General features: G+C 44.1%; 2 protein-coding genes across 5 annotated transcripts in view; one reads left to right on the top strand and one right to left on the bottom strand.

Moving 5' to 3' along the window:
• Window positions 1-16,445, top strand: part of TRIM55 (tripartite motif containing 55) — a 57,263-nt gene extending 40,818 nt beyond the window's left edge. For all 3 annotated transcript variants that reach the window (XM_006131462.5, XM_006131461.5, XM_006131463.5), the window contains one exon: window positions 16,119-16,445. In XM_006131462.5, coding sequence (XP_006131524.2) covers window positions 16,119-16,129 — 11 coding nt within the window. In that variant the 3' untranslated portion in view covers window positions 16,130-16,445. The remainder of the gene's footprint in view (window positions 1-16,118) is intronic.
• A 3,226-nt stretch (window positions 16,446-19,671) lies between these two features.
• Window positions 19,672-22,178, bottom strand: CRH (corticotropin releasing hormone). Of its 2 annotated transcripts, XM_006131466.5 has the most exons (3): window positions 21,802-22,178; window positions 20,074-20,623; window positions 19,672-19,874 (listed from the first exon to the last, which is right to left on the bottom strand). In XM_006131466.5, exon 2 carries the CDS (start codon window positions 20,606-20,608, stop codon window positions 20,105-20,107), a length of 504 nt encoding a protein of 167 aa, XP_006131528.2. In that variant the 5' UTR covers window positions 20,609-20,623; window positions 21,802-22,178; the 3' UTR covers window positions 19,672-19,874; window positions 20,074-20,104. The 2 variants fall into 2 exon arrangements, with proteins under 2 accessions (XP_006131528.2, XP_089632366.1); XM_089776240.1 differs by having other exon boundaries at window positions 19,672-20,623; window positions 21,802-22,175.
• Window positions 22,179-27,276: the final 5,098 nt, after the last annotated feature.

Below are 27,276 nucleotides of genomic sequence, written 5' to 3'. Positions count from 1 at the left end.
GGCGCTCAAGAGGAGTTGTTATAGAAAGAGCCTGAGACGAAGATGGATTCAGAAGGTTAACAATGAGGAATTATATAGGAAGATACAGCTGAAAGAGAACCTATTGCAGAAGGTTATACAATGGGGCTGCATCTAGACTGGCATGATTTTACGCAAATACTTTTAACAGAAAAGTTTTTCTGTTAAAAGTATTTGCGCAAGAGAGCATCTATACTGGCATGTGCCTTTGCGCAAAAGATTTGCTTTTGCGCAAAAGCATCCGTGCCAGTGTATACGCTCCTTTGCGCAAGAAAGCGCCGACGGCCATTTTAGCCATCGGGCTTTCTTGCGCAAGAAATTAACTAGTCTGTCTATACTGGCCCTCTTGCGCAAGAGGGCTTATCCCTGAGTGGGAGTGTCAGAGTATCTGCGCAAGAACCATTGATTTTGTACAGTACAAAGTCAGTGTTCTTGCGCAAATACTCACGGCCAGTCTAGATAGGCAGCAAGATTTTGCACAAAAGCAGCAGCCTGGAAGCAGTCTAGACGCAGCCTGGAAGTCACAGCTATACACGCATATCTGCAGAATGAACGACAAGCAAAAAGTTAAGACCTTGGTATTTGGCATAATGAATGGTCTGAATAGGAGAGGCAGACCCCACAGAGAATGGGTAGATGATATAGTAGATCGTTGCAGAGCTAGTCTACAGAAACTAAGCCACTCTACACTGGACAGGGAAAAGTGGAAGGAAATAGTGAGGAAGGCATTGGATACTGATGGGTGTTGAGCCCATGGCTGTTGATGAGTGCCCTTGAACTCTGGGATCCTTGCCTCCGCAGGAACCTCCAATTCCCCATACCCTCCTTGCCTCAGTGACCCACTACTAGTCATCTCAGGGGCAAACTACAGTCCAAAATGGCCACTCAGCATTGGTGAGAAGGTACAGACCTGCTGCCTCTCTACAGCTCTAGTACCCTCAGGCCTTAGTGCCCAAAGCTCCCCAGCATTACTCTGTCTCAATAAGCCCCTAGCAGCCAAGTCTCTTCTACTTCCCAGTAAAAGTGTCTATTCTCCTCCCTCTAGAAGCCCTATTTATATAGCTCCACTTGGGCCCTAATTGGGTGTATCTGCCTCAGCTGCAGAGCTGTGGGCTTCGCTCTCTCAGCCCTCTTCCAGGGCTGGGTTTTATCTCCACTATTCTGCATATAGCATTAGCATGAAAGATAGGCATTGAGGGAGAACAGAATATCAGACTTGAACTCTGTCCTGTGGATTTGATTATCCTTGTTTATGGCTTGACAATGGGACTGGCAGAAAGATGGATGGTTAGATGATATATGTCAAATGACTCAGCTGAACAACTAGAAGGATCAGTTCATTGTAAGTGATAATCACCCTTATGCAGAAGACCTGTGCACTGATTAAGTGTCAGTTAAACCCTGTTTTGAGGCTCCCCTCTACAAGGCTGAATTTCACTGATGCATTTCAAAACACAGCACAGCAAAACCAGAGGTAATATTAGGTGCAAAAAACTCTCCAAAAAAGTATGTTTCTCCTTCTTTCTAACTTTATTACAGAGATGGATCTTAGTTTTACGGTTTAGGTCAGTGGCCATTTGGTTTTGACATTTAGTTTAGGATGATTTCTTTTTGCCCCTGGGTTTTATACTTACTGCAAGATTTCATTTAATAAAACACATCCAAAAAAATCAGGAAAATCCTGACTGTTCTTCATTTAGCATCTCTGTTTCCATTGCTTCTGGGAGCAGTGTAATTCGGTAGTATTAGTGATGAGTTGTGGTGACAATACATTGAGAGCAGCTCTCAGACAATTGTGTTCTTGAGATTAATTTGAGTAGCAAATAACACACCTGAAGTTTTGCAATTTAATGGTTGGGTCTGTGAATTGTCTGATTAGTCATGAGCATCTTTTTGTTTGTGGGTATTTCAATTTTGGTCAATTATAAGAAATAATAAATCATAAGAATTAATGTGGACAAAATGATTTCTTCTGTTCAGATGGCTATAAATACCTAATCTAAAAGATGAACAGACTTGAATTCTGATCTCAGTTTAACTGCCTATTTCAGGGCATTTCTCATGTGGTTGTTTAATAAAAAATTCTGAAAGGAAAATTATCTCCTTCCAAAAAAAGCATTATTTTCTTCAGATGACTTGTTGCTGTTTTGCATCATATCATAGCAGATTTGCTTCACAGCAACACAGTCCACCTGTTTGAAAAATAATTGGGTAGATTTAATCTGAAGTCTGTGAAATATGTCAGCTTTTCTATTTAACAGTAAATGATTCTATGCTAAGTAGGGCTTGGTGATTTGTACCCATTACAGGTGGATGCACATAGAAATATTAGTCTACCTGGCTGCAAATATGTACCACTGAAATTTCATTTGACAGTAGGATAATTATAACTGTGAGCTTGTATTTACACACTGCTGTATCCTGCTGCTCCACCTTGACTGGTGGACAAGCAGGGTATAAGAATTAACAGTGTACTGGATATTTCAGTGCCTGTTTACTCACAAGAATAGCCCAGGACATTAGAATGGGGGGATTGGGTGGAAATGCACATGCAATTTCACAACCCCACACAAACAGGGCTGATTTTTAAGGATAGAGTGTCCCTTAAAATACTGGTGACACAGTAACTTTGTACACAAAGAGAGCAGCTATTATTCACTATGCAATAGTTCACACACAACTCTATGTATTACAAAATGGCTTATTGATAGATGTTGTTGTTTATCAATCTGATGGGGTATATTAATTAGACCCAGAGGCTCATGCTAGAGAGAAGGCGGGTGGCCCTGCCACACCCCATCCAAAAAAGAGCAGTAGAGGAGAGTTCTTCAAGCTGCTTAGAATAGCTGCATGAGATGCAGTTAATCAGAATGAGCTGCAGGAAGCAGCCAGTCAGAGCCTAGCAGGCTCATATAAAATGAACGGTAGGAGACAGTGGGTTTAATCTGCTGGTGGGGATTGGGGAAGCCTGGAAGGTTGTTCCTGGCTGGCTTCTGGGACTCAAAGAAGATATGTGCTATGAGGAGGTAGCCCAAGGAATCACAGTTGCAGGGACAGGGCATGTGGCTGCTACTTAGAAGGTCCCTGGGTTAGGGCCTGGAGAAGTGTGTGGGCTTGGGTCTTCAGCAGCCACTGAGGAAGCAGCAATGCCTGGAGAGAAGGAAGTTTGAACAGGCCTAGGGAAGGGACTCTCTGTGGAACTGCTACCCCCCAGAAGAGGGTGGGTGGGTGTGTGTGTGTGTGTGTGTGTGTGTGTGTGTGAACTGAAATTGACTCTGTAGAGAACTAAAGGATATGCAATGAGTCTCCAAGGAAGCAGGCCTGTGGCAACTGGTGTCAACTGTATGGGTGCTGTAGGGGCTGGAGCACTCATGGAAGGAAAAAATAGTGGATGCTTAGCATGCAGTAGGAGCCCTGCCAATTAGCCCCTCTCCAGCTCTCCCAGCACCTTCCACCCACCCTGATCAGCTGTTCAGTGATGTTCTAGGTGTGAGGGGGCAGACAGTGGGGTGCACTTAGGAGAGGGGCTGGGAAGAGGTGGGGCCGAGGTGGGGCCTTGGAGAAAGTGATAGAGTAGAGGTGGGGCCTGAGGTGAATCAGGGACTGAGCACCCATGGGGAAATGAAGAAGCTGGCACCTGTGCCTGGGGCACTGCTCAGTTCTAGGGCAGAAACCTTGACACGTAAGCTGGCCAAAGAAGGCAGGAGTTTTCAGCCAGGAGTACATCAACTCAGCTAGTTATTTGCCTAGTTTTACAACAGGCTACATAAAAAGCATTAGTCTAGTCAGTACAAACTAAAATTTCATACAGACAATGGCTTGTTTATACTGCCCTATATACTCTACACTATACTGAAGTGTATAATTATTTTATGCCACTTGCTTTTTAGAATTGTACAGTAACAGTGAGCTATGACATTTTTGTATTGTTATGTTTTATAACCAAGTAGTTTTTAAGTGAGCTGAAACTTGGAGGCATGCAAGACAAATCAGACTCCTGAAAGCAGTACAGTAGACCAGTGTTTCTCAACTGAACATGGGGAGGGCTGCAGGACATTACCAAGGATATGAAATAGGCCTGGTTAAATGGTATATCTCAGAAGAGAGTTGTTTGCTGTACACGTGGACTGTATATCACATGGATAGAGGGCAGAGTCACTGAAGACCAAACTGATGAGCACAGTGGCTGACCAGGGGCACCATGAGCAGAGAAGTTGGGAAAAATTGCAGGCATGCACACGCTCACCAGGGGAGCAGATGTCTGAGGTGGGCCCCACCCCACTATAATCATGTATTCTTTTTTAATTATTACTTGAGTCAATGGGAGTTGCACCTGGTTCACCAAAAGGAGTATTTATCCCAGAATCCTTAACATTCCTCTTGAAAGCCAACCGGAAATGGGCAGAAGGATTCTTTATTTCCCATCTTACCTAAAGGGTGGCACTTCTCTCAGGTCAATGAAGTACTGCACTGTAATACCACCATTGCCCACAGCAGGGTGCAGATCAGATAGTGGGTCTTGATTCCACAATTAGCTTTCTGACAAGTGATAGGGGTGTTAGTTGAGTTCTATTATTGTTCTTAGGATGTAAATATCTTTTCGCTATTAGCATTCAGTAACACTGTCCTAGCAAGGAGGAAATTCCCACACTCTTATATCCAGACCAACAAGCCCCTACTGAAGATGATGTAAAACGCAAGAACAGGGAGAAGAAAAATGTTTAACTGTACCATGGACTGTCTCTTTCCATCACACAATAGCACCAAGAAATTAGAATTTGCTGCATCAGCTGCCATTTCAGAAAGCTGTTTTCTTCCTGGAGTCCCCTCAGTATGTTTCTGGCCTTTGCAGAATGTGCAACGTGTCTGCAGTTCTTACATGCCATCCCCAACATATCTACAGTAACATAGCTAAGTCATTCATTCATGTCTAAGTTCAAGTAGCATTCAAACCTTCAAAGCATGCTATGTCTGTAAACTCCATATATTATCCTGGCTCTGTTATCTGATACAATGAATCAAATTCTAGGGTGAGTCACAATCTGAATTGGTGGTGTGTTCCATTCATCGGGTTTACCACAGCATCCATGTATAAAATCTTTATTTTACAGCATAATGTATTTCCCAATGGACCAGCTAGGCAGTGTAGCCAAACTTGACTGATCCACTGTTAGGTTTTCTACTGATCTCTGCAGCAAAGTAGGAAAGATTTTTGGCTGGAATTTAATGGGCTGCATCCTGTTAGGTAGCACTTGCAGGTTTTGTATATTTTAATTCAGTTCTTGGTTGTTCCTCTCTGCTTATCAGCTGGGAGACAAAAGTGGAAGAAGATGAGGCAGATAGCAGTACTAGATTTCTCATTTTGGCAATCAGTACCCAGTCATTTCTGGCATTTTTTTCAGAGGATTTTTTTCTTTATTAGTCCAGTCTCTGGTGCAACTGGAAAAGGAACAGGACCAGAAATGATCAGGGATAGTTGATTAACCAGAGAAGCCTCCAGAGATTTTCTAGGGAGAATAAAAAAAATAAGTCCAGAAAAGACCTGTCAGCTAGAATATCTGTATCTTTGTAAAATCGTTTTCTTCACTTTCTCCCACTGACGAGTAGGGCCCAATAATTTATAATTTGGAGTTGTGACCTGCTTTTCCTTGTAATGTTTTCCTTTCTGTTTTCTCTGACAGCAAGACTAGGCTTTGGTCCAGATTGAAAGCTAATTGCTCTCAACACAGACAGTAAACTTCTGTGCTATACAAAAAGAAGCTGGATGGAAAGTTAAAAGGTTGTGCTTTTGTTAGATTTTGGCCATGGCATTGAGATCGATTAGGAATATAGTGAAACTAAGTCTTTGCTAGTCCCAAAAGACCTTTCAGACAATATCAACACAAGGAAGATTTCTTTAAGATATTCTTGCCCAGAGCTGGTTTTAACATTTGTTCAAACTCCTTGACCTGTGGTTTACTTAATATTCTGCAGGAAACATATACAGCCTACACAAAAATAAGCAAACCTGGACTGTTTTGCCCAGAATTATATTTGGTATCATTAAGTTCATGAGTAAGTGACATTGCATTATCCATTTGCCACAAAGTACTAATTGTAAGTAATGAAAATCCATTCAAGTAAGACATTTAGTCCCAATAGACTTTTAAAGTACACTACTGGCCACCGTTCAAAGAATGACACAGCTAGTATTATAATTGATGGAGTCTGCCTGTGCATATGCTGTCTGTTACTGTATATAGCTGAACATTTTTTGTAGATATTATGCTTTTGCTTCCCACTGATTTTTTTAAGAGCCATTTAATAAAAACAATCTCTTGCCTTAAAGCAGTATTGTGATAAGGGTGACAGTTGCCAGACATTTTGCTGAAGCAGCTATGTTGCATAAACAGACATTCTTTAACTACAGTTTAAACTATTTAAAAACAACCTTGTGTTCCCTTTGTTTTCACTCTGGGAATATAGAACCTGACATTTGAGGCACAAACCAGAGCTTACAAATATGGGATGGATATGTGACCATTAAAATGCTTTTAAGAATGGCCATTTTTGTCAATGCTAGGTGCTAGCGGTGTTTAAAAATGTTAGCTAAAGCAAGTTAATTAACACATTAGCCATTTTTCCAGGCTAGACAAGCACCTAAAGGCAGATGAATGTATTTTTACTACTTGTTTTCCTGAACTTATTTTTCCCCAAACATACATCCTTGCAATATTCACCGCCCTGCAACAATCAAAAGAAGTCAGCAGAAGACACTTTGCTGTCAGTGAGGTTGCTCAAGTGTCACTGAGAGCACAAAGTGACACAGTGACTTTAGTGAAAAAGCTATTTGCTATTTGCACCATTTTAAGAAATAAACATCTTTCTATGGTCAGATTTAGAACTTTTGGCTCAAATTTTTCTCTGCTGTATCAATGTAAATCCAGAACAATTGAGTCAATGAAACAGAGAGAAATTTGGCCTAAGATCATCTGAAGAGCCATAGGCTATATCTACGCTGCAAAAAAATGTAGCAGAACCTGGGTTCATTGACTTGATCACATTGGGCTTAGGCCGCAGTGCTAAAAAGAGCAGTGTAGACATTTCTGCTTGGGTCCAACCAGATGGTCCAAGATTCTCTACCTTTCCCAGGTTTCAGGGTCCAGGCCCCTTTCTGGTGGGAATATCTACACTGCTATTTTTAGTTCTGAACCCCAGTCCAGGTGAGCCAGAGTCAATGGACCTAAGATCTGAGATTCAGCATCATGGGTTTTTCTTTGCAGTGTAGTCATACCCTTCAGTTAATGGCAAATGGGTTAGTTAGGAGATTTTGTCTTAGTAACATCAGCAGCAATAAAAAATATTCAGATATTGAGGTTTCACTTGATCCTTACTCAAGCAAATGCCCTCTGAGTAAGGGCTAATGTGATTAAAAACTGAAGATATGTTGTAATTTCAGATATAGTCTAAAATGTCAGTAAACTGTATTTCCTATGGAGCCACACTGCCATTATGGATGAAAATCACTCTTATGCAGAAGTGTAGTTCAAGGTCTATGCACCAATGAATCCCTCCAAACAGGGCATAACTGGGACTATTTTGAGGTTTTAACTGAATTTAAGAGGCACAGAAATCTTGAGCTGACTCCTGCATAGGAAGAGTGTTACTCAGTATAAAGAAAACGTATATGAATAAAGCAAAAATCAGTAGAGGCCCTTGGCAAAAATAGTCTTTGGAGGGACATTAAATTGTCAGGTAACAGCCTGCATAGAACAGCAGGGAGATGGTAGATTACAAACTGGCTGTCACATAGAAGCCCTGATGTCATAGGAATACTTTTTACTGAGAGTCAGGTATTACATAAAACAGCAGAAACGTAAAGGTAGGACATTCACAATAACAAATTCTATCCCAGAGGACACTACTGCCAACCTGATAGCAGACCTATGTAACTTTGTTCTCACCCACAATTATTTCCGGTTTGAGAACAACTTATACCTCCAGATCAGCGGCACAGCCATGGGTACACGCATGGCCCCACAGTATGCTAACATCTTTATGGCTGACCTAGAACAACGTTTCCTCAACTCCCGTCCCCTTTCACCCCTCCTCTACCTACGGTACATCGATGACATCTTTATGATCTGGACACATGGCCAAGAAACACTGGAGATATTCCACAGAGATTTCAACAACCTACACCCCACCATCAACCTCAGCCTGGACCATTCTACACGAGAGATCCACTTCCTGGACACCACCGTACAAATCAACAATGGAAAATTAGACACCACTCTCTACAGAAAACCCACTGACTCATACAGTTACCTACATGCATCCAGCTCCCATCCAGAACACACCACACGATCCATCGTCTATAGCCAAGCCCTTCGATACAACCGCATCTGCTCTAACCCCACTGACAGAGACCAGAAGCTTCAGGATCTCTACCAAGCATTTATAAATCTCAACTACCCACCCAGAGAAACAAAAAAGCAAATTGAAAGAGCCAGACGAATACCTAGAAACCATCTACTTCAAGACAGACCCAAGAAAACCAACAATAGAACACCACTTGTCATCACCTACAACCCCCAACTTAAACCTGTCCAACACATTATCAAGAAACTACAGCCTATATTGGAACAGGATACCATACTCAAAGAGGCTCTGGGAGACAGACCCATAGTCTCCTATAGACAACCACCTAACCTCAAGATGATTCTTACCAACCACCACAGGACATACCACACTAATACCAACCCTGGTACCTTCCCTTGCAACAAACCCCGTTGCCAGCTTTGTCCACATATTCATTCTGCTGATACCATTATTGGACCTAACCAAGTGAGTTATAAGATCAAGAACACATATTCCTGCGCATCCAGAAATATAATCTACGCTATCATGTGCCGAAAGTGTCCGTCTGCTATGTACATTGGACAAACATCTCAGACACTTCGCCAAAGGATTAATGCCCACAAAACAGATATTAGACAAGATCACAAAGAGAAAACAGTTTCTTGCCACTTTAACCAGAAAGGACACTCTCTAAATGACTTAGCCACCTGCATTCTGCTACAAAGACCTTTTACATCTGCACTTGAAAGGGAATCCTCTGAACTGTCATTCATGTTAAAATTCGACACTTACCACCAGGGACTTAACAAGTCTTTGAACTTTCTCACCCATTATCAAGACAGTTTCCCCAATTATCACCTGTAATACCATTAACTCACAAACATCCCACTCTCCCTACCTTTAATATCAGCAATTCACAGACACTTACCTTCCTTCCTCCCCCTTCCCACCCCCCCGCATCCTCCTTCTGTTCTGCAATGTGATTTGTCCTTTTCATATTTGTTCATTTTTTTCAAATTGTATCCTTTGGTATATATGGTTGTGACTACTTTCTTCCACTATTTGATCTGAGGAAGTGGGTCTGGCCCACGAAAGCTCATCATCTAATAAACCATCTTGTTAGTCTTTAAAGTGCTACATTGTCCTGCATTTTGCTTCAACTACCCCAGACTAACACGGCTACATTTCTATCACTACCCTGTATCTCGTGTGTTTCTATAGCCTTAAGGAGATCAAGCTATTTCACCCCCTCACTTTTCATTATGCTACGTCACTCTGTAAATAGCCTAATGTAATATTGCACAATCCAGTGTCCATGTTTCAATACAGCAAAGGTCTATGTAAATGAGTAGGATTTTACACAATTAGGCAATATCAAAAATATGCACAGCTATCAAAAAAGATATTTACAGGTTGAATCTCTCTAGTCTGGCACCCTTGAGACCTGACTGGTGCTGAACCAGAAAATTTACTGGACCACGGGAGGTCAGTATTGTCTAGCAGTATTACCAGCACTTCCACTGCTTACTGAGCTCTTAAAAGACAAACTTAAAAAACATTGAATAGTCTAGTAGCACCTTAAATACTAACAAAACATGTAGGTGGTATCATGAGCCTTTGTGAGCACAACCCACTTTTTCAAATGACTGGAGTATTAGAAGTCCAGATCCAAGAATAACTAAGGGCAGGGGGAGAGGGATAAAAAGAGAGAAAAAAGGAGGGGGAGGGGAAGAGAGACAGTGAATAGATGGTTCAAGTAGGTACAAGAGGCTGTCTTAAAAAATACTTAAAAAATAGAGGTACATTAGAGCTAAATAACAGCACAGACCACTGAGAGCCAGGACTGGTAGCTACAAACTTTATGGGACAGTGGGAAACTTGGCCACACCCATGAAAAGTGGAAAGCCAGCTAACTCAAATCATGCCAGACCACAGATATTGCCAGATCAGAGTTCCAGACTAAAAAAGTTCTACCTATATTGACTGTGTAAAAAATGGTAAGACAAAGTTCTTAATTCAGTTTATGATATACTGTAGTTTTTGTATCAGAAAGATATGGAGACTGGTCAGTGGCTATAAACAGAATGAAATATATAAATCTTTGAAATATTCCAGATGGCTAACATGCACTGTCTATCCACTTTCCACACCTTTCCCCCCAATATAAATCAAACAACTGTGGAACAGTAAACAGAGACAGGACTAGCAAAGTCAATTTTTCTGTGTTAATGTGAACTATGAAAGATTTAACTGGTTCTTATGTTTAGTGGATAATTAACTAAATCCTAAGAGGTACTGAGTACCTATAACTCATCAGATTAAATAAACCGTGCCGGTCCTTAGTTTTACTCAATCCTTACTCAGGCAAACTCTGAGCACCAGAGCCAGAATGCTGCTGAGCAGCTGCTGAATTCAGTAGGAGTTGTAGATGCTCAGCACTTCTCAGGCTATGTATGACCTATTAACTTCAGCTATAGTTGTGCTTGAATAAAACCTGAATAAAGAACAGGAGCTCAGCTCTGATCATGATTTCTCCCAGTGGGAATTCCTGGGATTTATGGGCACAATCCAATGTCTCCTGAAGTCAAGGAGAAAAATCTGAATCATATCTTAGGTGTTTAGCACTCCTCCAGAATTGCCCTAATGTGATCAGTGTAAATGTTTTAGTTTTTTATTATTATTTTAGTAGAGGCCCCAGTAAAGGCATAGGACCCCATTATGCTTGGTACTGTATAAATACATAATCTCTGCCCCCAGCAAGGTCCCTAGTCTAGGAGGTAAATTTCAGATAACGGTTCATTACATAATAACATAAAAAAGACAAAGTGTTGGATCTAGAGGCATATTCTGTAGATTGCTACAACCTGGGGAAAGCTTCCTTTTCTCTGAGTAGCAGTACAATCTGTTAGGGGGAGTGTTTCAAAGGCAAAAGGGGAAGTTATTTGACCAGCTTCCACTGACTTTCAGTTGTGTGCCAGACTCCTCTTTCAGTCTTTGAAAGTGTCCCCTTCCCTCTCTATTTTTAAAAGCTTTTTTTCAATAAACATTGGTGATGAAACGTATACCCTGAAATATCTTAGTGAATGATTCTATATAGTTCTGTAGTGCACAGTCAGGCTGCTGTTACAAAGGGAAGTAGGTTGAGTTATACAAGCAACAACTTTCTCTGGGAGTTGAAGAATTGAAGAATTTCCACTCTGATGATAAACAGTCTCCATCCTGTATGACTCAGTGAGAGTCAGTTCTTAACATGTTGCAAGGTACGAAAATGCAAATTTGCAAGTAAGTGCAGAGCTGCATTCTCAGCATTGCTACTCCACCCAGAGCTAATTGTGGTATCCATTAACGACACTTGAATGACCCACGGCTGTCCCAGCTCAGCTGACTCAGACTGAAAGGACTTGGGCTGTGGGGCTGTAAAATTCCAGTGCACATGTTCGTGAAGGGGGAGGGTACTAAAACCAGGGCAGGATTTTTACACTGCGGTTGTAAAGCCCCACGTGAGGCCCATGAACCCAAGTCAGCACCCAGGCCAGCTGCAGCTGTGTTGTGTATCTTGTACCACAGTGTAGATGTACTCTCTGAGGCCGTATCTACCCTACAGAGAAGATGGAAGCTGCTGCTGTCGATCTTCCAGAGTTCGAATTAGCGGGTCTCGTGAAGGCAGCTATTTCAAACTGAGGGGCACTCTGGTCAATGCCGGTAATCCTGCTTCTATGAGGAGTAAGGGAAGAGTGTGCTCCCTTCCACTTCCTGCAGGGTGGGCAGCACCAAAAGTCGAGTTAAGGTACTTCGACTTCAGCTACGCAATTAACATAGATGAAGTTGTGTATCTTAATTTGACCTTGTCCCGTACTGTAGACATACCCTGAGGTTTTCACCAAGCGGAGAGATAGCAGACTGAAGTTCTGCAGAGCATGGTGAAATGCTTGGAATAAACACTTAATACTTCCAAAGTGAAGGGGGTGTTGTAGAAGTCTTGACATTTGTGCCTACATTGGAAAATAGTGTTGTATTCTAACATGTATTAGCACAATGTTAGATATGAGTTAGTACTTGTTATAGAGGCATAGGGCTGACCTCTGACTGCAGTGCTTTCATGTGGCAGGCCTTAGCATAACAAGCATGCCTGCCTCAGTTTCCCTGCTTCCGAGCCCCCCGAGTGATCCCAGGTAGAAATATAGACCTGGCCTTATGGGACTTATTTATTACAGAGTCCCATGCACATAAGTCATAACCAAAGTCCCACGTGAATCGTCCAGACTTTCCCCAGCATACTCTAAACACTACAGGTTGCATCTACCCTCAGCATCCCTCTCCAGGCCCTGGCTCCTAGTGTGGGGAAGCTAAATGGAACAGTTTTCCAGCTTCACTATATCTCTGTGCCCTCCCTCCCCCTGCTGCCTGAGGACAGGAATATGGTATAATTTAGGATTACACCATGGCCTGGCTTTCCAACACAGCCCTGGGGTCTCTCATCATGTCCTAGCTATCCAGCATAGCCCAGTCCTGTCCTGGTACCAAGACAGCCATTCCAGTCCTTCCAACTGGAGTGTAACCCTTCTTTTCCTCTCAGCTGGGAGCACCCCTGCCAGGGCACTTTCCTTCATTCTTGGCCCTTTCAATCTGGGCTAAGCTCTCTGGCCCTGAGATGTCAGTTGAGACGTTCCTCTGCTGCTCCCCTGCCTTCAGCTCTCTCCAGCCCTGACTCTCTGGCTTGGAGACACTGCCAGCAAACCACTCTCACTGCTCTTCTGCCTTCAGTCTTCTTCCTGGTCCCAGACATAGTTTCCTACTTCATTCTTCCCTCTTCCCAGGGAGGGTTTGCAGAGATCTTTCTGCAGCTTTTCCTAGAGGCTCCTCCAGTCTCCAGAACAGCTCTCATCAGGACTTTCCCTTGCTAGGTGTCTGCCTGACCTTTTATAGCCTGTAGGTGCTGCCTCACTATTACAGTTGGCCAAATGGGAGCACCAGATCTGGCACTGGGAAGCTGGACCTATTTCATTTACTGGGACCAGCCACCCTGTGCCATCTAGACAAAAGACTATTGGGTTTGAACTTGTGTCAGCAGGCAGGGTCTACCAGGTGTTAATTAATGTGTATCTCCCAATGTAGAGAAGCCCAAGTAATTATTATTCTCCCCAATTCTTTTAGGTTCCAATCCACCAAAGCACTTATGCATATGCTTAAATTTAAGCATGTGAGATGTCACATTGATTTAAAGTTACATATATGTTTACAGCCACAAAGTTGCTTAGAATCTTAACCTCTATTGTGTCGTTGGAGATTAGAAGTCTATGTACGTAGCCTTGTGGATCTGGGCCTAAGTGCTTTGCTGGATCAAGCCCATAGTCTGAAACCAAAATGAAACAGTTGTTGGAATATCAAGTGGAAGTGATCCATCTGGCTGATTCTGCACAGTAAGATAAATGCTGGGAGAATAAGGTGGTTTTAGAGAAGAAATTATAGGAGAGGCGGGTGCTAATATTGATTTGCCAGACATTTCAGCCTATATGCAGTAAGGGAGAACTTGGGTTAAGTGCCCTCCTGGGAACTGGAGTGCACTAAAATGTGCATGCATAATGGTAATAGTGTGTAGTTGTGCTAGGTATTTCAGAAGCACAATTGAAAGTAAAAAGCAAACTGTTTGAACATGGATTCCCTAAACTTAGGCATCTCAATCTACATAAGAAACCCAAACAAATGACTTTATTTGCAGAAGTGCTGAACACTTACCACATAGATGGAAATCAAGCAAAGGGGAGTGCTGGGTGCTCACCACTTATAAAAAAATCAGGCCACTTATTTACTGTTATCTAATTTTAGAAACCTAAATTGAAAGTTTAGGCCAAAAGGTTTTACACACATTATTCTTCAGGTCTGTGGGCCTGATCTTCAATTGGTATAAAGATTTGCAACAGCTAAGGATCTGACTGTTGTGTGTCCAGTTCCTTAAAAGGTGCAAATCTGACAGAGATTTGGTGGGTGAGGTAATACTTTCAAACTTCACAGAGCTTTTATTCCAGTCTGGGGAAGGAAACCAAAGTGTCTGAGCTAAATACAAGTGGTGTTTTTGCATTTGCTCTGGAAGTAGATGTTCAGTGTGGTTTCCTTCTTCATATTGTGAAGTTTCCAGAAATCGACCCAATAAAAGATATTACCTCACCTATGTTGTCTCTCTCATATTGTGGAATCAATATGGCTACAACTACCCTGAAGACAAACCTGTTCATTAAGTTTTGGAAACAAATTTTCACTCCAGCCTTGCTGAAAAGAAACTCTGGTGCTTAAATAGCTAGTTGTTCCTCCGGGTCTCACATCAAGTTTTGCAGTTTCATTCAAGGGCACAATAAGGTTACTCACTGGAAAGCATTATCCATTGAAAATTTATGTGTGCATAAAATGACCGTATTTGCTCACCACACTTTGAACCTGCAATAGAGATATATTGTTTTAAAAATCTTGTCCCAATTAAGAGCCTAGATGAATTCATCTTTCAAGTTTTAGGGCCCATTTTGTAGCTGTTGTGAATTGAAAAACATCTATTGAAACACTGTTGGCAATGCCGATTTATATTAATTAAGAATGTGGGCATAAAAATAAGCTGAAAACTTCAATTAGATATAGGAAAAGAAACAGGAAACTACTTGTTTGCATGTTCCCAAGACTTTAGGACTTGTTCTGTAGTGGTATGACATTGTCCAACTAGAGAGTAACTGGAATGAAGCCCATTAGCCAACTTACACATAACAGACCATCATTTTTCACTAATTACAGTATGGATTTTAACATTACATACTTACAAAAAGTGCTTGAAAAAATGCCAAATAAGCATCCATCCTATGCTGTAGTACTTCATAAGTATCTGTGATATGTTGTCAGTACCTGTACATATGTTTGCACCATCATTTTGATAATTTTACATTATGCAATTGTGTTATAAATGTTTGAGTGTTAAAGGACATGATTCTACTATCCTTGCTCATTTCAAATAATGCCTTACTTGCAAAGAGTCTCACTGAAATCAGTATTTCCCGCAGTAGGATACTACACAATGCGGGTAAGGGAGCAGAACTGGACTCAAAGCTCTAACAAATTTGACTTTAAATATTCTAAATTAGTATACATTGTCTCATTTGTTGCAAAGGTATAGTTCTGCTTTTTGAAGACATTACATTTTACAGGCATGTGAGAACACCTCAAACAAATTATTTATGATATGGGTTTTTAAATGTGATTACTGATGACATGCAGTTGAATTTACTGCCTGCAAAGCGAATGCCAATATTCTTCAGCAAGCAAAAATTATTCTTGTGTATTCCAGTAACATGTTAAATATGTGGCTAATATGGCAGGTTTTCATTTCTCTTCTTGATTAGAAGTTACAACACCTACTTCAATCACGGAGTTATGTCCTGCTCACATTAGTTATGCAAGTTGTCCTACTAAAATTAATAGGATACCTGTGTAAGAATTAGAGGGTTTTTGAGCTATGCAAACACATAGGGTAAAATCCTAGCCCTTTTGAAGTCTATGGCAAAACTCCCATTGGCTTCAGTAGGCCAGGATTTCATCCATGGCCCCTGCTCCCAAACATTTTCATGCTCACAATCTTTCCTCGTTTCTGCTTCCTGTCACCTGTCAAACTTTATTGTTAGAAAGAAGCTAGTATTGTTGTACTCTATTGCAAGCAAACATAATTCCAGCTTTAAAAAATGAGCTTTCCTTCTTCCCTTTGTAAACTTTTCCTTCTCATACAGACTGGGTCTGAACCAGCCCCTCAAGGACAAGTGGAAGATGTTCCAGTGAGCAGTGAAAGAGCTGATGAGCCGGCTCGTCATGTCTTCTCTTTCTCCTGGTTAAACTCACTGAATGAATGATGACTATCATTCCAGCTGGCTTATCTGAGTGGATCTATGAGGCACCGACTGATCTGGCTGGATCCAACAAAACATAGTGCAAATAATGAACATCTTGATCAGATTTAATTCCAAGGCCCTGATTTGAATTCCATTATACTGTATCTGATAGGTTTAGATTAGAGTGATGTTTGGAAGTAGCTGAATAAAGGGAGTGGGAAAGCTGGACTAATAGATGTCTTGATGAAATACTGTGCTAAAAATAACTGTGTTCAAGTAAAACCTGTTTCAAAAAGAAGAATGTTGAACAGAAGCTTCTTGCTATAATTACAGTTTAAATGAATGAGCACTGTGATTGTTGGTAGCCAGTCTGAATGTCCTGTTGTATTTTTGTAAGTGCTTGCCCAACTCTGTTAGTTGAAATATGACTAATGGCATTTTGTCAATGAAACGATGACCCCCCCTCATTGTTGCTCAATACTCCAGGTGGAGTAATTCCATCTTTTCAACCTACTGCAAACTCTTGTGGCAAACCTTTGATGAAAGCCACAGCATTCAAAGGTAAGTCTAAAACTCCACTGGATGCACTCACTGTGCAGAATGAGTGCAACACTTGTAGTGCTACTACAGACTGATGTGCAATAGCTGAGCATAAATAGGGATGGCAAAAGAAGCATTTCACCCTTCAATTTGTATTTTCCAGCTGTGGTTGATACATCACAATGAATAACACTCAAACATTATTTTCTGTTAAATTTTATATACCTGTAGATAATAAAGGCATAGCTATAGGATACAGTGTATTGGAACCCTTCCTGAATTATATGGGATATGGATCTCTGTGTGGTGTATTATCTGTACTTCCCCAAAGGGCAGGGAGAGGATTCTGAATGACTGTTTCAACTTGTGCCGATCCATATGCATATTTGATCTATACCTTCATCTTCTCATCTTCCTTTAATACATTAAATCAACATTCCCTTTTATCGTTTTGAGCAATTTGACAGTAAAAGGGCAAGACCTTTCAAACCAGAAATGACCATTCTGGGCTGAACTGTGATGAGTTTATTGCAAATATCTGTTAAAGATTGCATTGAAATAGATTATAGGCTCATGAAAAAGGCTACCACAGTGTGGCCTGACCTGCACTCTGTGTACTACAGTTATTCAATTATTTAACAAATCTGATTACATACACTGACATGCCTTTTATAATGATGAGCAGATTGAAATTACTCTTCATTCTAAAGGTAAAATCCTGGGAGTTTTCCCGCTGACTTGCTTGGAGTCAGGATTTCACTCTCTAAGGACAGTTAGAAAAATGGTTACAGAATTGAATAGTGAGTATTTCCTAATGGGTGCTGGCTGGCATCATGGTGAAAAGGCTTTTCCAAAACCTGTTGAAGTTGAAGATTCCCATTGATTTCAATGGGCTTTGGATCAGGCTCTGAATACATAGCTATTGTAGTACCATGAAGACATGCAATTTTTGTCATGGTACCATAGTCCATAGTGTGAAACAGTTGATTAATGAAAGCTAGAAGGCAGGGTAGTCTAAGTTTTGATAACAGCTTGATATTTAGTCTTTGGGAAGCCACTTACCATCTATGTTGTTTCTGGTTTTTTCCTCATATAAAACGGGGCTGTTCAGGATGGGTTTAAGGATCAATTAGCTAATATTTGTACAGGGCTTTGAAATAACAAAGTGCATGTTAAGTGTTAACAAATATCTGCTCTGAACAGAAGTAACATTCATTACCACATCTAGTTGTGGTCCCCTCCCCAAGATTTTATTCTTCCTTTTTTTTCTTCAATAAATTCCTAATGAATATTTGCAGCCAGAATTCAGATTTGTCTTTGCTGGTTTTACAAAATCCTTCTGCAAAGGCTCCCCTCTCCCCAGCCTCCCCCCCCCCCCCCCATGATTCATAAGAGAATAGGAGAAAGCTAATTTCATAAATGTGACAGATGTATTGAAGTCATGAGGAACTGCCCGTTTCACGTACCCATGCAAATGTGAGAATGTAAGTAGTTTTTAACAAAATCAGTAGCGCTTTAGTGGGTTCCTGAAACCCAGCATTTTAAAAGTCAGTTTCATGACACCAGAAAGCGCATTTGTCTGCTATCCGCCCGCCTGCGCACAGATGCATCCCCGAACTCAACGCTCATTCATGTTAATTACAAGCCCATCGGAGCCCGCAATCTCTCCCTTCCCAGAACGCCAGCTGCAGGCAGGGGGGAAGCTCATATGTATAAGGACGGCAGCGCAGGGTCTGCGGAGAACAATACACTCCAGAGACCTCTATCTGGAGCAATTCCATTCTTTGTGGTTACATTCACACGGGGCCAGTCACACGCTGGGTGCCCTTCCCTTGGGCTAGGTCACAGCGTAGCCTATAATTAAAGACTTTCATACAAGTGCGTGCTCCACCCAAGAGTTGTAACATCTGCTTTGAAGTCCACACGCTCTTTTGCGCCCATGCTGGGAGCCCAGTTCTGCGTTCCCCGCGCCCCCAAACTGCCCCGGGATGAGTGAATAAGGGTTTGGCGTGCAGTATTGGGCGTCGGGCATTCCGTCTGCCCTAATGCCTCTTTCGAGCGACCCTGGGGTGGCATTAAAACGAGCATCAGAAGCGTGTAAACATGCAGGGGATGTTTGAGTTGCTGGACCTGCAGCAGCTCGCTCAACTCTAGATCGTCTGGCGAAGTACGCCAGGACAGTGCGTTTATGTCCCTGTAAAAGGGTTTTGTAGAAACGATTCTTCTCCCGAACAGAAATCGTCTTCCCATCTTTAAACTTTACCACTCTCTCTCTCTCTCTATCTCTCTCGCATTGTCAGCCGTGGGGTTTAATCCTGCAACGCTTCAGGCAAGATGGAGCGGTCTGGTTCTCAGGTGAAAAAATCTTTCAACTCCTTTTATTGTAATTGCCTTCCTTTTAAACCCAGAATAATCGTCCTAGTTTTATTCTAATGGGGGCCAAGAAAAGGGGGCGTGGGAGGGCCTCAGTGCCTTTTGCAATGACAGGTTTCAGCTTTGTTTTCTTTTAACAGAGCTGAGTTTGAATTTGGGAGCGGAAAGTGAAAATGCTGATCGGAGCTATTCTGGATGCATTTTTTAGCATGCGGTGCTACAGAACATAATCGGGAGAAAGCACAAATAAATACCCCAGGGATCCTTGAGCTGCAATAAAGTCCTAGCACAGACTCATCCCCTCAGCTGTGTCCTATAACTTAGGCACAGGCGAGCCCTCCGTTTCATCTCAGCTCTGTGTGTGAGAGAGAGATAGACACAGAGAGAGAAACAAGTCGCTCAGGTTTTTTTTTTAAATACATCTAGAAAGGAAAGCCCCTCTAAATCTAGGAGATCATAGGCAAGAAAGTCTATCAAACCATCGTTCCTTTGCAGCTTTTATTAAAAATATAAATATTAAACATTCTCTTACACAACAAAATTGACCGAGCGCTGAAAAGATGCTTTATTACGGAAATGGTACAGGAAAAAGTTGAGTCGCAGTAGCTTACAGAGATTCCCCCTTTCCTCCCTCCTCCCGCACACCTTTTCCCACAAGAGAAGTCTCTCTCCTGGCCGACGGCTTCTTTGGGACCTTTCTTCCGAGCGGCGCCCATCCAAAGTAGCGATGTCACTAGAATAGCTCTGCCATGGGAAAATAAAGGTGGGTACGTTACACAGGACACTTTTCTCGTGACTGCACTGGAACACGGGGCTGTGCATGCTAACCTAGGGACACGGGCTCTGTGCAGTGTACACCCTCTAGGGGTAAAGCTCTATAAAAATAAAGGAATGGCATCAGAGCAGCACTATGGTACATAACACGGTGTGATTTTGTGCTAACCGCAAAATCTCTTTGGCAAGGCGAGGCCGCTTCACTTCCCGATTATCTCCATCAGTTTCCTGTTGCTGTGAGCTTGCTGCGCTAACTGTTCGGCGCGGGCCATTTCCAAGACTTCTCGGAGGAGGTGGAAAGTCAGATCCAGGGAGATCGGGGGCTCCTCGGATCGCTTCTCCCTCTCCATCGCCTCCCGGGACAGGCTCTCGGCTTCCCCCTCCGCGGGACTCTCCAGCGAGCGCTCTGGGAGCTGCACAGCCGCTCGGAAAAAGTTGGTGGCGGAGGCGCCCGGCGGTAGGTGGCTGCTGCTGCTGGAGGCGAGGAAGGTGGGGGCGGGGGGCTTGTTGAGGTTGCCCAGCCGCAGGAAATACTCTTCCCCCATGCGGAGCAGCACGGGCAGGCTGGGCGGCGGCTGGAAGAAAGCTGGCGGCAGCGGAGCGCTGGAGGCTGCGGCGGGGCTCTTGCCGACGGCTCTGCATTCATGGCAGGGCAGGAGCGCGACCAGCAGGATCCCTGTGGAGACCAACAGCTGGAGCTTCATGTTCCACGCCCAGATCTGCAACAAGGACAGAAGGGGGGCGGGAGGGACGGGGCGGGGAGAGAAAGCCCGCGGCGCCGGAGTTAGACTTCAGGGCGGTGGAGCCCCCGGCCCTGGGGGTGCGGCTGGCTGCCGGCCCGCCCAACGGAGGGAGCCGTTCGCACCGCTGTCCCTGGTGCTGATCACCCACCCCATGGCTCCCCCGGACTCTAGCCCTTCCACACGCCCCAGCGCGGGGGGAGATGTGTCCTTCTCCGCTTTGCTTACGGCGCTGGGCGATGCCTCCCAAAGGCGCTGGAGCAACAATCCGCGGAGTGGCACCCGCTGGAGAGGAGAAAGCCCAGCCGAACCAAACCCGGCTAGCAACCAAGGCATGGCACCTACCTAAGGGTGGAATCCACCTAAGGGAGTCACCTACCTAGGGGTCGCAGCAACTTATGGGTGGTAGGTAGCTAGGGATGGCAGCTACCTAGGGGTGGGTAGCAACCTAGGGATGGCAGCTACCTAGCAATGGCAGCAAGCTAGGGATGGCAGCTACCTAGGGGTGGTAGCAAGCTAGGGATGGCAGCTACCTAGGGATGGTAGCAAGCTAGGGATGGCAGCTACCTAGGGGTGGTAGCAAGCTAGGGATGGCAGCTACCTAGGGGTGGTAGCAAGCTAGGGATGGCAGCTACCTAGGGGTGGTAGCAAGCTAGGGATGGCAGCTACCTAGGGGTGGTAGCAAGCTAGGGATGGCAGCTACCTAGGGATGGTAGCAAGCTAGGGATGGCAGCTACCTAGGGGTGGTAGCAAGCTAGGGATGGCAGCTACCTAGGGGTGGTAGCAAGCTAGGGATGGCAGCTACCTAGGGATGGTAGCAAGCTAGGGATGGCAGCTACCTAGGGGTGGTAGCAAGCTAGGGATGGCAGCTACCTAGCAATGGCAGCAAGCTAGGGATGGCAGCTACCTAGGGGTGGTAGCAAGCTAGGGATGGCAGCTAGCCGAAGCTGGGCAGCGAGCAGGCATCTAAATACACCGTGACCCTCGGCCCTTCGGTCGCTGCTTCCTCCCCGAGGAGCCCCAACCCGCTAGCTTCCCAGGCTCCAGTCTGAAGCCTTCCCCACCACCTGGCCAAACCCGCGTTGGTCAAAGCGGCGCGCCTGCCCCGAGCCGGCAGAAGTTTGCTCCGCTGAGGCTCCCCCGAGGGCTCTGCCTACCTGGGAGCTGCCGCTGCCGGAGAGTAGGGCAGGGGGAGTCTGTCAGGACGGGGGGGCTCGGAGGTCCCGCTGTCACTCGGTCGGTGCCGTCTCCTCCCCACCTTGCGATCAGATTCCCTCCTAATCAGCGCCGGGGCGCGTGATTTTTATAGCTTAGACCCTCTTCTGGAATCACGCAGCACTTGCCTAATAAGCTGACGCTTTCTTGACAGCTCGCTTGCGTGCCCCGATCCACTGCTGAATAAATCATGGGGCCCTCGCCGAGCCGCGCGGGGCCGAGTTTTGCTATCACAACACAGCATCTCACATCCAATTATATCAACAGATACTTATCGCTGCGCTAGTGACGTCAGCCCCCGCCGGGTCCGGCCAGCGGAGCGGGGCGCTCGCCCATTGACAAAAATCCTTGAATGAGATTTCCCGACAGGAGCCGAAAGCAACAGCGCCCGGCTTCTTACTATGAGCGGCCGGGCGGGGGGAAACTTTCCACTCCATCCCCGCCTGAGAAGGACCCGCGCGCGGCCCGGATCCAGAGCCGGGCCAGGCTGCTACCCAGGGTCAGAGCTTGCAGCCTTGTCCATCTCTCAGTCATCCCCCTTCCCGAGCCAACTTAGAGAGGCAGAGTTATTTTTTCTCCTGCCGAGACCTCTCCTCTCCAAGCCCTCGCTCCCCCAGCACTAATGTATGGCGGAACGCGCAGGAACCAAAAGTAACACAGCCCTATGGAAAAGTCCTGCAATATTTCCCCAAGAAGTTTTCCCATCGCTGTCTGAACTTGGGAGGTCCGCGCTAGGGTTGCAGCTGACTCTCTAACAGGCTGTTCTGAACATTTACACATAGTAACACACGCTCGAGGTACATTTCCAGCAACATCCAGCCAGTGGGACTCACTCACTGAGCAAGGGGTGCGTTTGAAGGGGAAACTGCTCTTTGGAAACACGCAAGCCGCCTCACACTCTCCAACACCAGATCTAGTGCTGGAGTTTCCGTTTTGCTGGGGGGACAGGGGGGAGTTCCAAACAGTGGGTCTAACCTTGCCGGGTCAGGGTGCCTACAAGGAAGGGCAATCAGTGCGTGCATAGAAAATTAACAGGATCAGATGGGCGCTAGGTAGGAAGTGTTATAACTAAGTCTGCTGAGGTGTCTCATAACTCCCCCCGCCCTGCAAACTGTACATTTCCCTTTAGATTGTGCATTCAGCATGTGATCTGAATTTCTGTATTAACAGTAAATCGACCCACGTGGAATAAGGGGGGTATTGGAAACGCCCTCTTTGTACCCCCTTTTCTGCTGCTTCGGTGAGCTGTAAGAAGCCCCGCAAATCCACCTACAGAGTCTCCTCCTGTGTGTACCATGCTGACATTTCCCTATTGAAAAAAAAACCGGTGCCAGTTTCATGAGACCCTGGGTTTTGCCGCCCGGAAAGTAACAGCACACGAGAGAACGGCTGTTAAACTGCATTCAATGGCATTGGAGGGCAGCTGTCTGGGTAAAAATGAAACTATTGTGTTTGATGATTCACTTGTTTCTTTCCTGCGCAGTCATCAAAATTGCTCTCCAAGCCTTCCTGACTCCGCGGCTCGGAACCCAGGCGGGCTAGAGGGAAGGGGTGCGAAGCGATGGGGCGGACGGCTCATCCCAGGCACAGCCCGGGGAGGCATGCTGGGGCGATGCCCCAAACAAACCAGAGCCCCACCAAGGTCTGTCAAGAACAAGACGCCTCGATGACCTCGTGCTTAAAAATGCCGCAGTTGATGGACTGTTGCTTGGGCAGAATTGGCTGCAACTAACATTTGCTCGGTGGAGGTTTCTCCCCCTTGCTTCATAACACAGGACAATAACGTCGTTTTAACGGGCTACGCCATCCATTTCTTTAGCTTGATCACCAAAAGGCGGGGATGTGCTCTAGGCATCGTTGTGAAACTCCACTCAGCGCGTAAAATGCAACCGGACGCTCCGTCTGGAAGCCAATTGCATGTGAGCGAAGCACGTCAAAACTGCGTGGTGTCAACTAGCACCCCACTGGGGAAACGCGATTTCGGTCCGTGAGTCAGGGAGCTCCTTCAGTCCCCTGGCGTATTCTTTTATTTTGTTGCGTGTGTTTCTGTCGCACTTAGGAGCCCGAATCACGAACCAGCACCCCGCGATGCGAGGCGCTGTACAAAAGCTGTAGGAAAGGAAGACTGGAAGGGTCAGCATTCTAATCGGAATACATCTGGTGAATGGCAACTGAGATTAAAGCGCACACCACACTATTCATATTATATCAAGGGAGAACTTACATACTGTAGCAATGTGGAGAAATGGATCACTGGCCCAAAAAGATACTGGCGAATATTTTCTTGTTGTTTCGTGTTGTTGGGGGTTCACCTACTTCCTCATAGACCGAATTCTCGTTTTGCACAATCCTTCAGCAACACAACTCCCTCTTATGGAAGCGTCTCCAATTCACTGGTGAAGTCATCTTGGGTTCAGTTCTGAGCTCATGTATATGAATTCAGTCCCCACTGACGGCACATTTTGGCCATATCACTTTATTTCAGAATCTCATTGGAGGTGAAGTAGGGCTGCAAGAGACCTAAACGCAAAAGACCAAAGACAGCCCTCTAAACTGCTTGGAGAGCCCAGCTGGAATCAATGCATGAATGAGAGCAACACTTGCCCCAAATCACTTTATTGGGTTCCACACAGGAAAGCCCTTAAGCACATGCTTTCCTGAATCAGGCTATGTCTAGACTGCAGAGTTTTTATGGGGAAACTCTGCCATGTCCAGGGTATGCGTCCACTTTTTCAGAACAGTTTTATGAGGAGTAAGGAATGTTCCAAAAGAGGAGGTTTTTCCGACATTTGGCCCCATGTAGATGGGCCAAATGCCAGAAAAGTGTCTTCCAAAAAATAAGCAGAAAAAGATAAGCAAATTGTGGTTTACAATTTTCATATCTTTTTCTGAAAAACCCCCTCGCAGTGTAGACATAGCCTTGGGGTCTTAATTAGCAATGGTGATGGAAACATTCTGAAAAACATCTGAATGGTACATGGATTTAAAGTCAACTCAATATATGAAAAAGCCCATGAGACATACACATAGAAGGCATATTCTGATGGTGTAAATTGGCATAGCTCTACTAACATCAGTTGCCTTGTGCTGATTTTCGCCAGCTGATTATTTAGCCCTCGGAGTTTAGAATTCCAGTCACTGCATCTTCAAACCCATTGCACCCTAGAGGAACATTCCTGAACTTTTCAGGTGTTTGAAATTCAAACTCAGACCTGAATCCAAATTTTACAAGTACCTTTCCAATGGGTAGGATCAAATCCCCACACTACATCCAAGAAATGGTTATCGGCTCAAACTGCTGATCAGGTCTTGGGCCTATCCATAATTATAATTCAGAATTGCAACGTGCCAGCCCTCTGTTTTTCTTTACCTTGTCTAGACTGTATTCTCTTTGAGGCAAGAACTACCTTTTCCTGTATGTTTGGCTGGCATCTAGCACAATCTGCACCCAATCTTAGTTGCCCTCCAGAGATATTACTATTAATAACTCATATAACCATTTATCCAAATTTCATAACAATAGAAATATCATGTCCCCAAAGTTAGTCTGTAAAATAATGAGCAATGCATAGCAGGTTTATTATATGAGGTCTATCCACCAAGAAGTTGAATATCTGAGACCCACAATGCACCTCCAGCTCCCATTGGTCTACTCACTTTGCTATTTTTCAAAATATGTATACAATAAATAACCAGAAAAACAGAAACAACAACATAGCACAAGCATGTCCATTAATGTGGGTTAACTCAGGCAGTCATGAACTGAAATACATATTATGACAAAAACAAAAAGGTTCACATCTTGTAAATAGAAGGAGAGCTACTTGGATGTTTTTAGGTGAAGATGGCACAACTTGCTCTGATGTTTACAAGTGGTTCACAGAAACAGGAGCTAAATTTGATCAAATGATAGCGGATGTAAGATGCACTCATTAAAATGGAACTCTAAATGCAGCCTGGGGTGTTGTCATAACATCACCATTTTCAGTCTGTGATATATTTGAAAAGGACACAGCCTACTGTAGAGTGATCACAGAACTAAAGAAACTGAAGTGATGATATGAATGACATTCCAAGTACAATGAATGAGCACTAATGGAACTATGCAAATTGAAATCAGCTCAAGATCTGAGCCAAGACATTTCATATTGGGTATCTTTTAAGATAGATATTGCAACCAAAGTTATACCCCTCTCCTGCCCTCCCCCCCCCCCAAGAATGTTAATGATAATGATAGTGAAAATAGCAGCTAGGTTTAGAAAGGATGCTCAATTTCTTGGCATAAACCTGCACCTTGCAAGAGCTCTCCACCTTGGCATGCTCTTTTGATGAATGTTTCTCAGTCAGGTTTTCTAAGGATTACATCAACTCATTCAGATATTTGCCGTGTGTTACACCAAGCTACATAAAATCACTAGTGAAATCAGTACAGACTAAAATGACATACACTGACTTGTTTAGTCCACTCTATATACTACAATATTTACATTCCAATTGATATATTTTATAATTATGTGATAAAATGAGAAAGTAAGCTATTTTGTAGTAGTACGGCGCTCCAGAAGTTTTGTAGTTTTGTGTCTGATGTTGTAAGCAATTTCTTTTAAGTGACGTGAAACCTGGGAGTACATAGGAAAATCAGACTCCAGAAAGGGGTACAGTAGTTTACAAAGGTGGTATTAGAAGACTCTTTCCTTTGTGTAAGGTTAATATTTTTACACATACTTGCTACTGAGTAAATATGATCACAGTACCACATCTACCTAATGTTGCTCGGGTTCTTAAGGAGGGGCTCAGGAAAGAGAGCTGGGAGTATGGGGGGTGAGGTGCAGAAGTGAAGGTTGGAAGTGAGGGGTGGCTCTGGACAGGGAACTCTGTGGGTACCTCTCCACTACAGAGAAAATCAAAGCTGTCACTGTTGATCTTCTAGGGTTTGAATTAGTGGGTCTAGTTAAGACAGCTAATTGAAACTGAGAGGGACATTCTAGTCGATGCCAGTAGTCCTGCTTCTGTGAAGAATAAGGGAAGTCAAAGGGAGAGTGTTCTCTTTTTGACTTCCTGCAGTATGGGCAGCGCTAGAAGTCAAGTTAAGATATTTTGACTTCAGCTACGCAATTAACGTAGCTGAAATTGCATATGTTAATTAGACTTTGTCCCGTAGTGTAGACATACTCTCTCTGTGCATGTGTAGGGGGTGGGCAAGGAGGGCAAGGGGGCCAGAGCCCCATCCCCAAGATTCATACCAAGGCTGCTTATTCTTCCCCTTCCTGTCCCTGTCAACAAGTGAAAGCAAAGTGTACAGATCATCTCCCCTTTTGCTCCTCAGACAGAGTAAGGAATGCAGTAAACTTTTCTCTCACTCCATGATGAAGGGGAACAGCCGGCAACATTTCTGTACGAATCTGGGAGGGAGCTTT

Source organism: Pelodiscus sinensis, chromosome 2 (assembly GCF_052426305.1).
Source record: "Pelodiscus sinensis isolate ZL-2025 chromosome 2, ASM5242630v1, whole genome shotgun sequence".
Lineage (NCBI taxonomy): Eukaryota > Metazoa > Chordata > Testudines > Trionychidae > Pelodiscus > Pelodiscus sinensis.
Note: the sequence above shows the minus strand (reverse complement) of the source record. Positions and strands in the feature narration are given on the sequence as shown.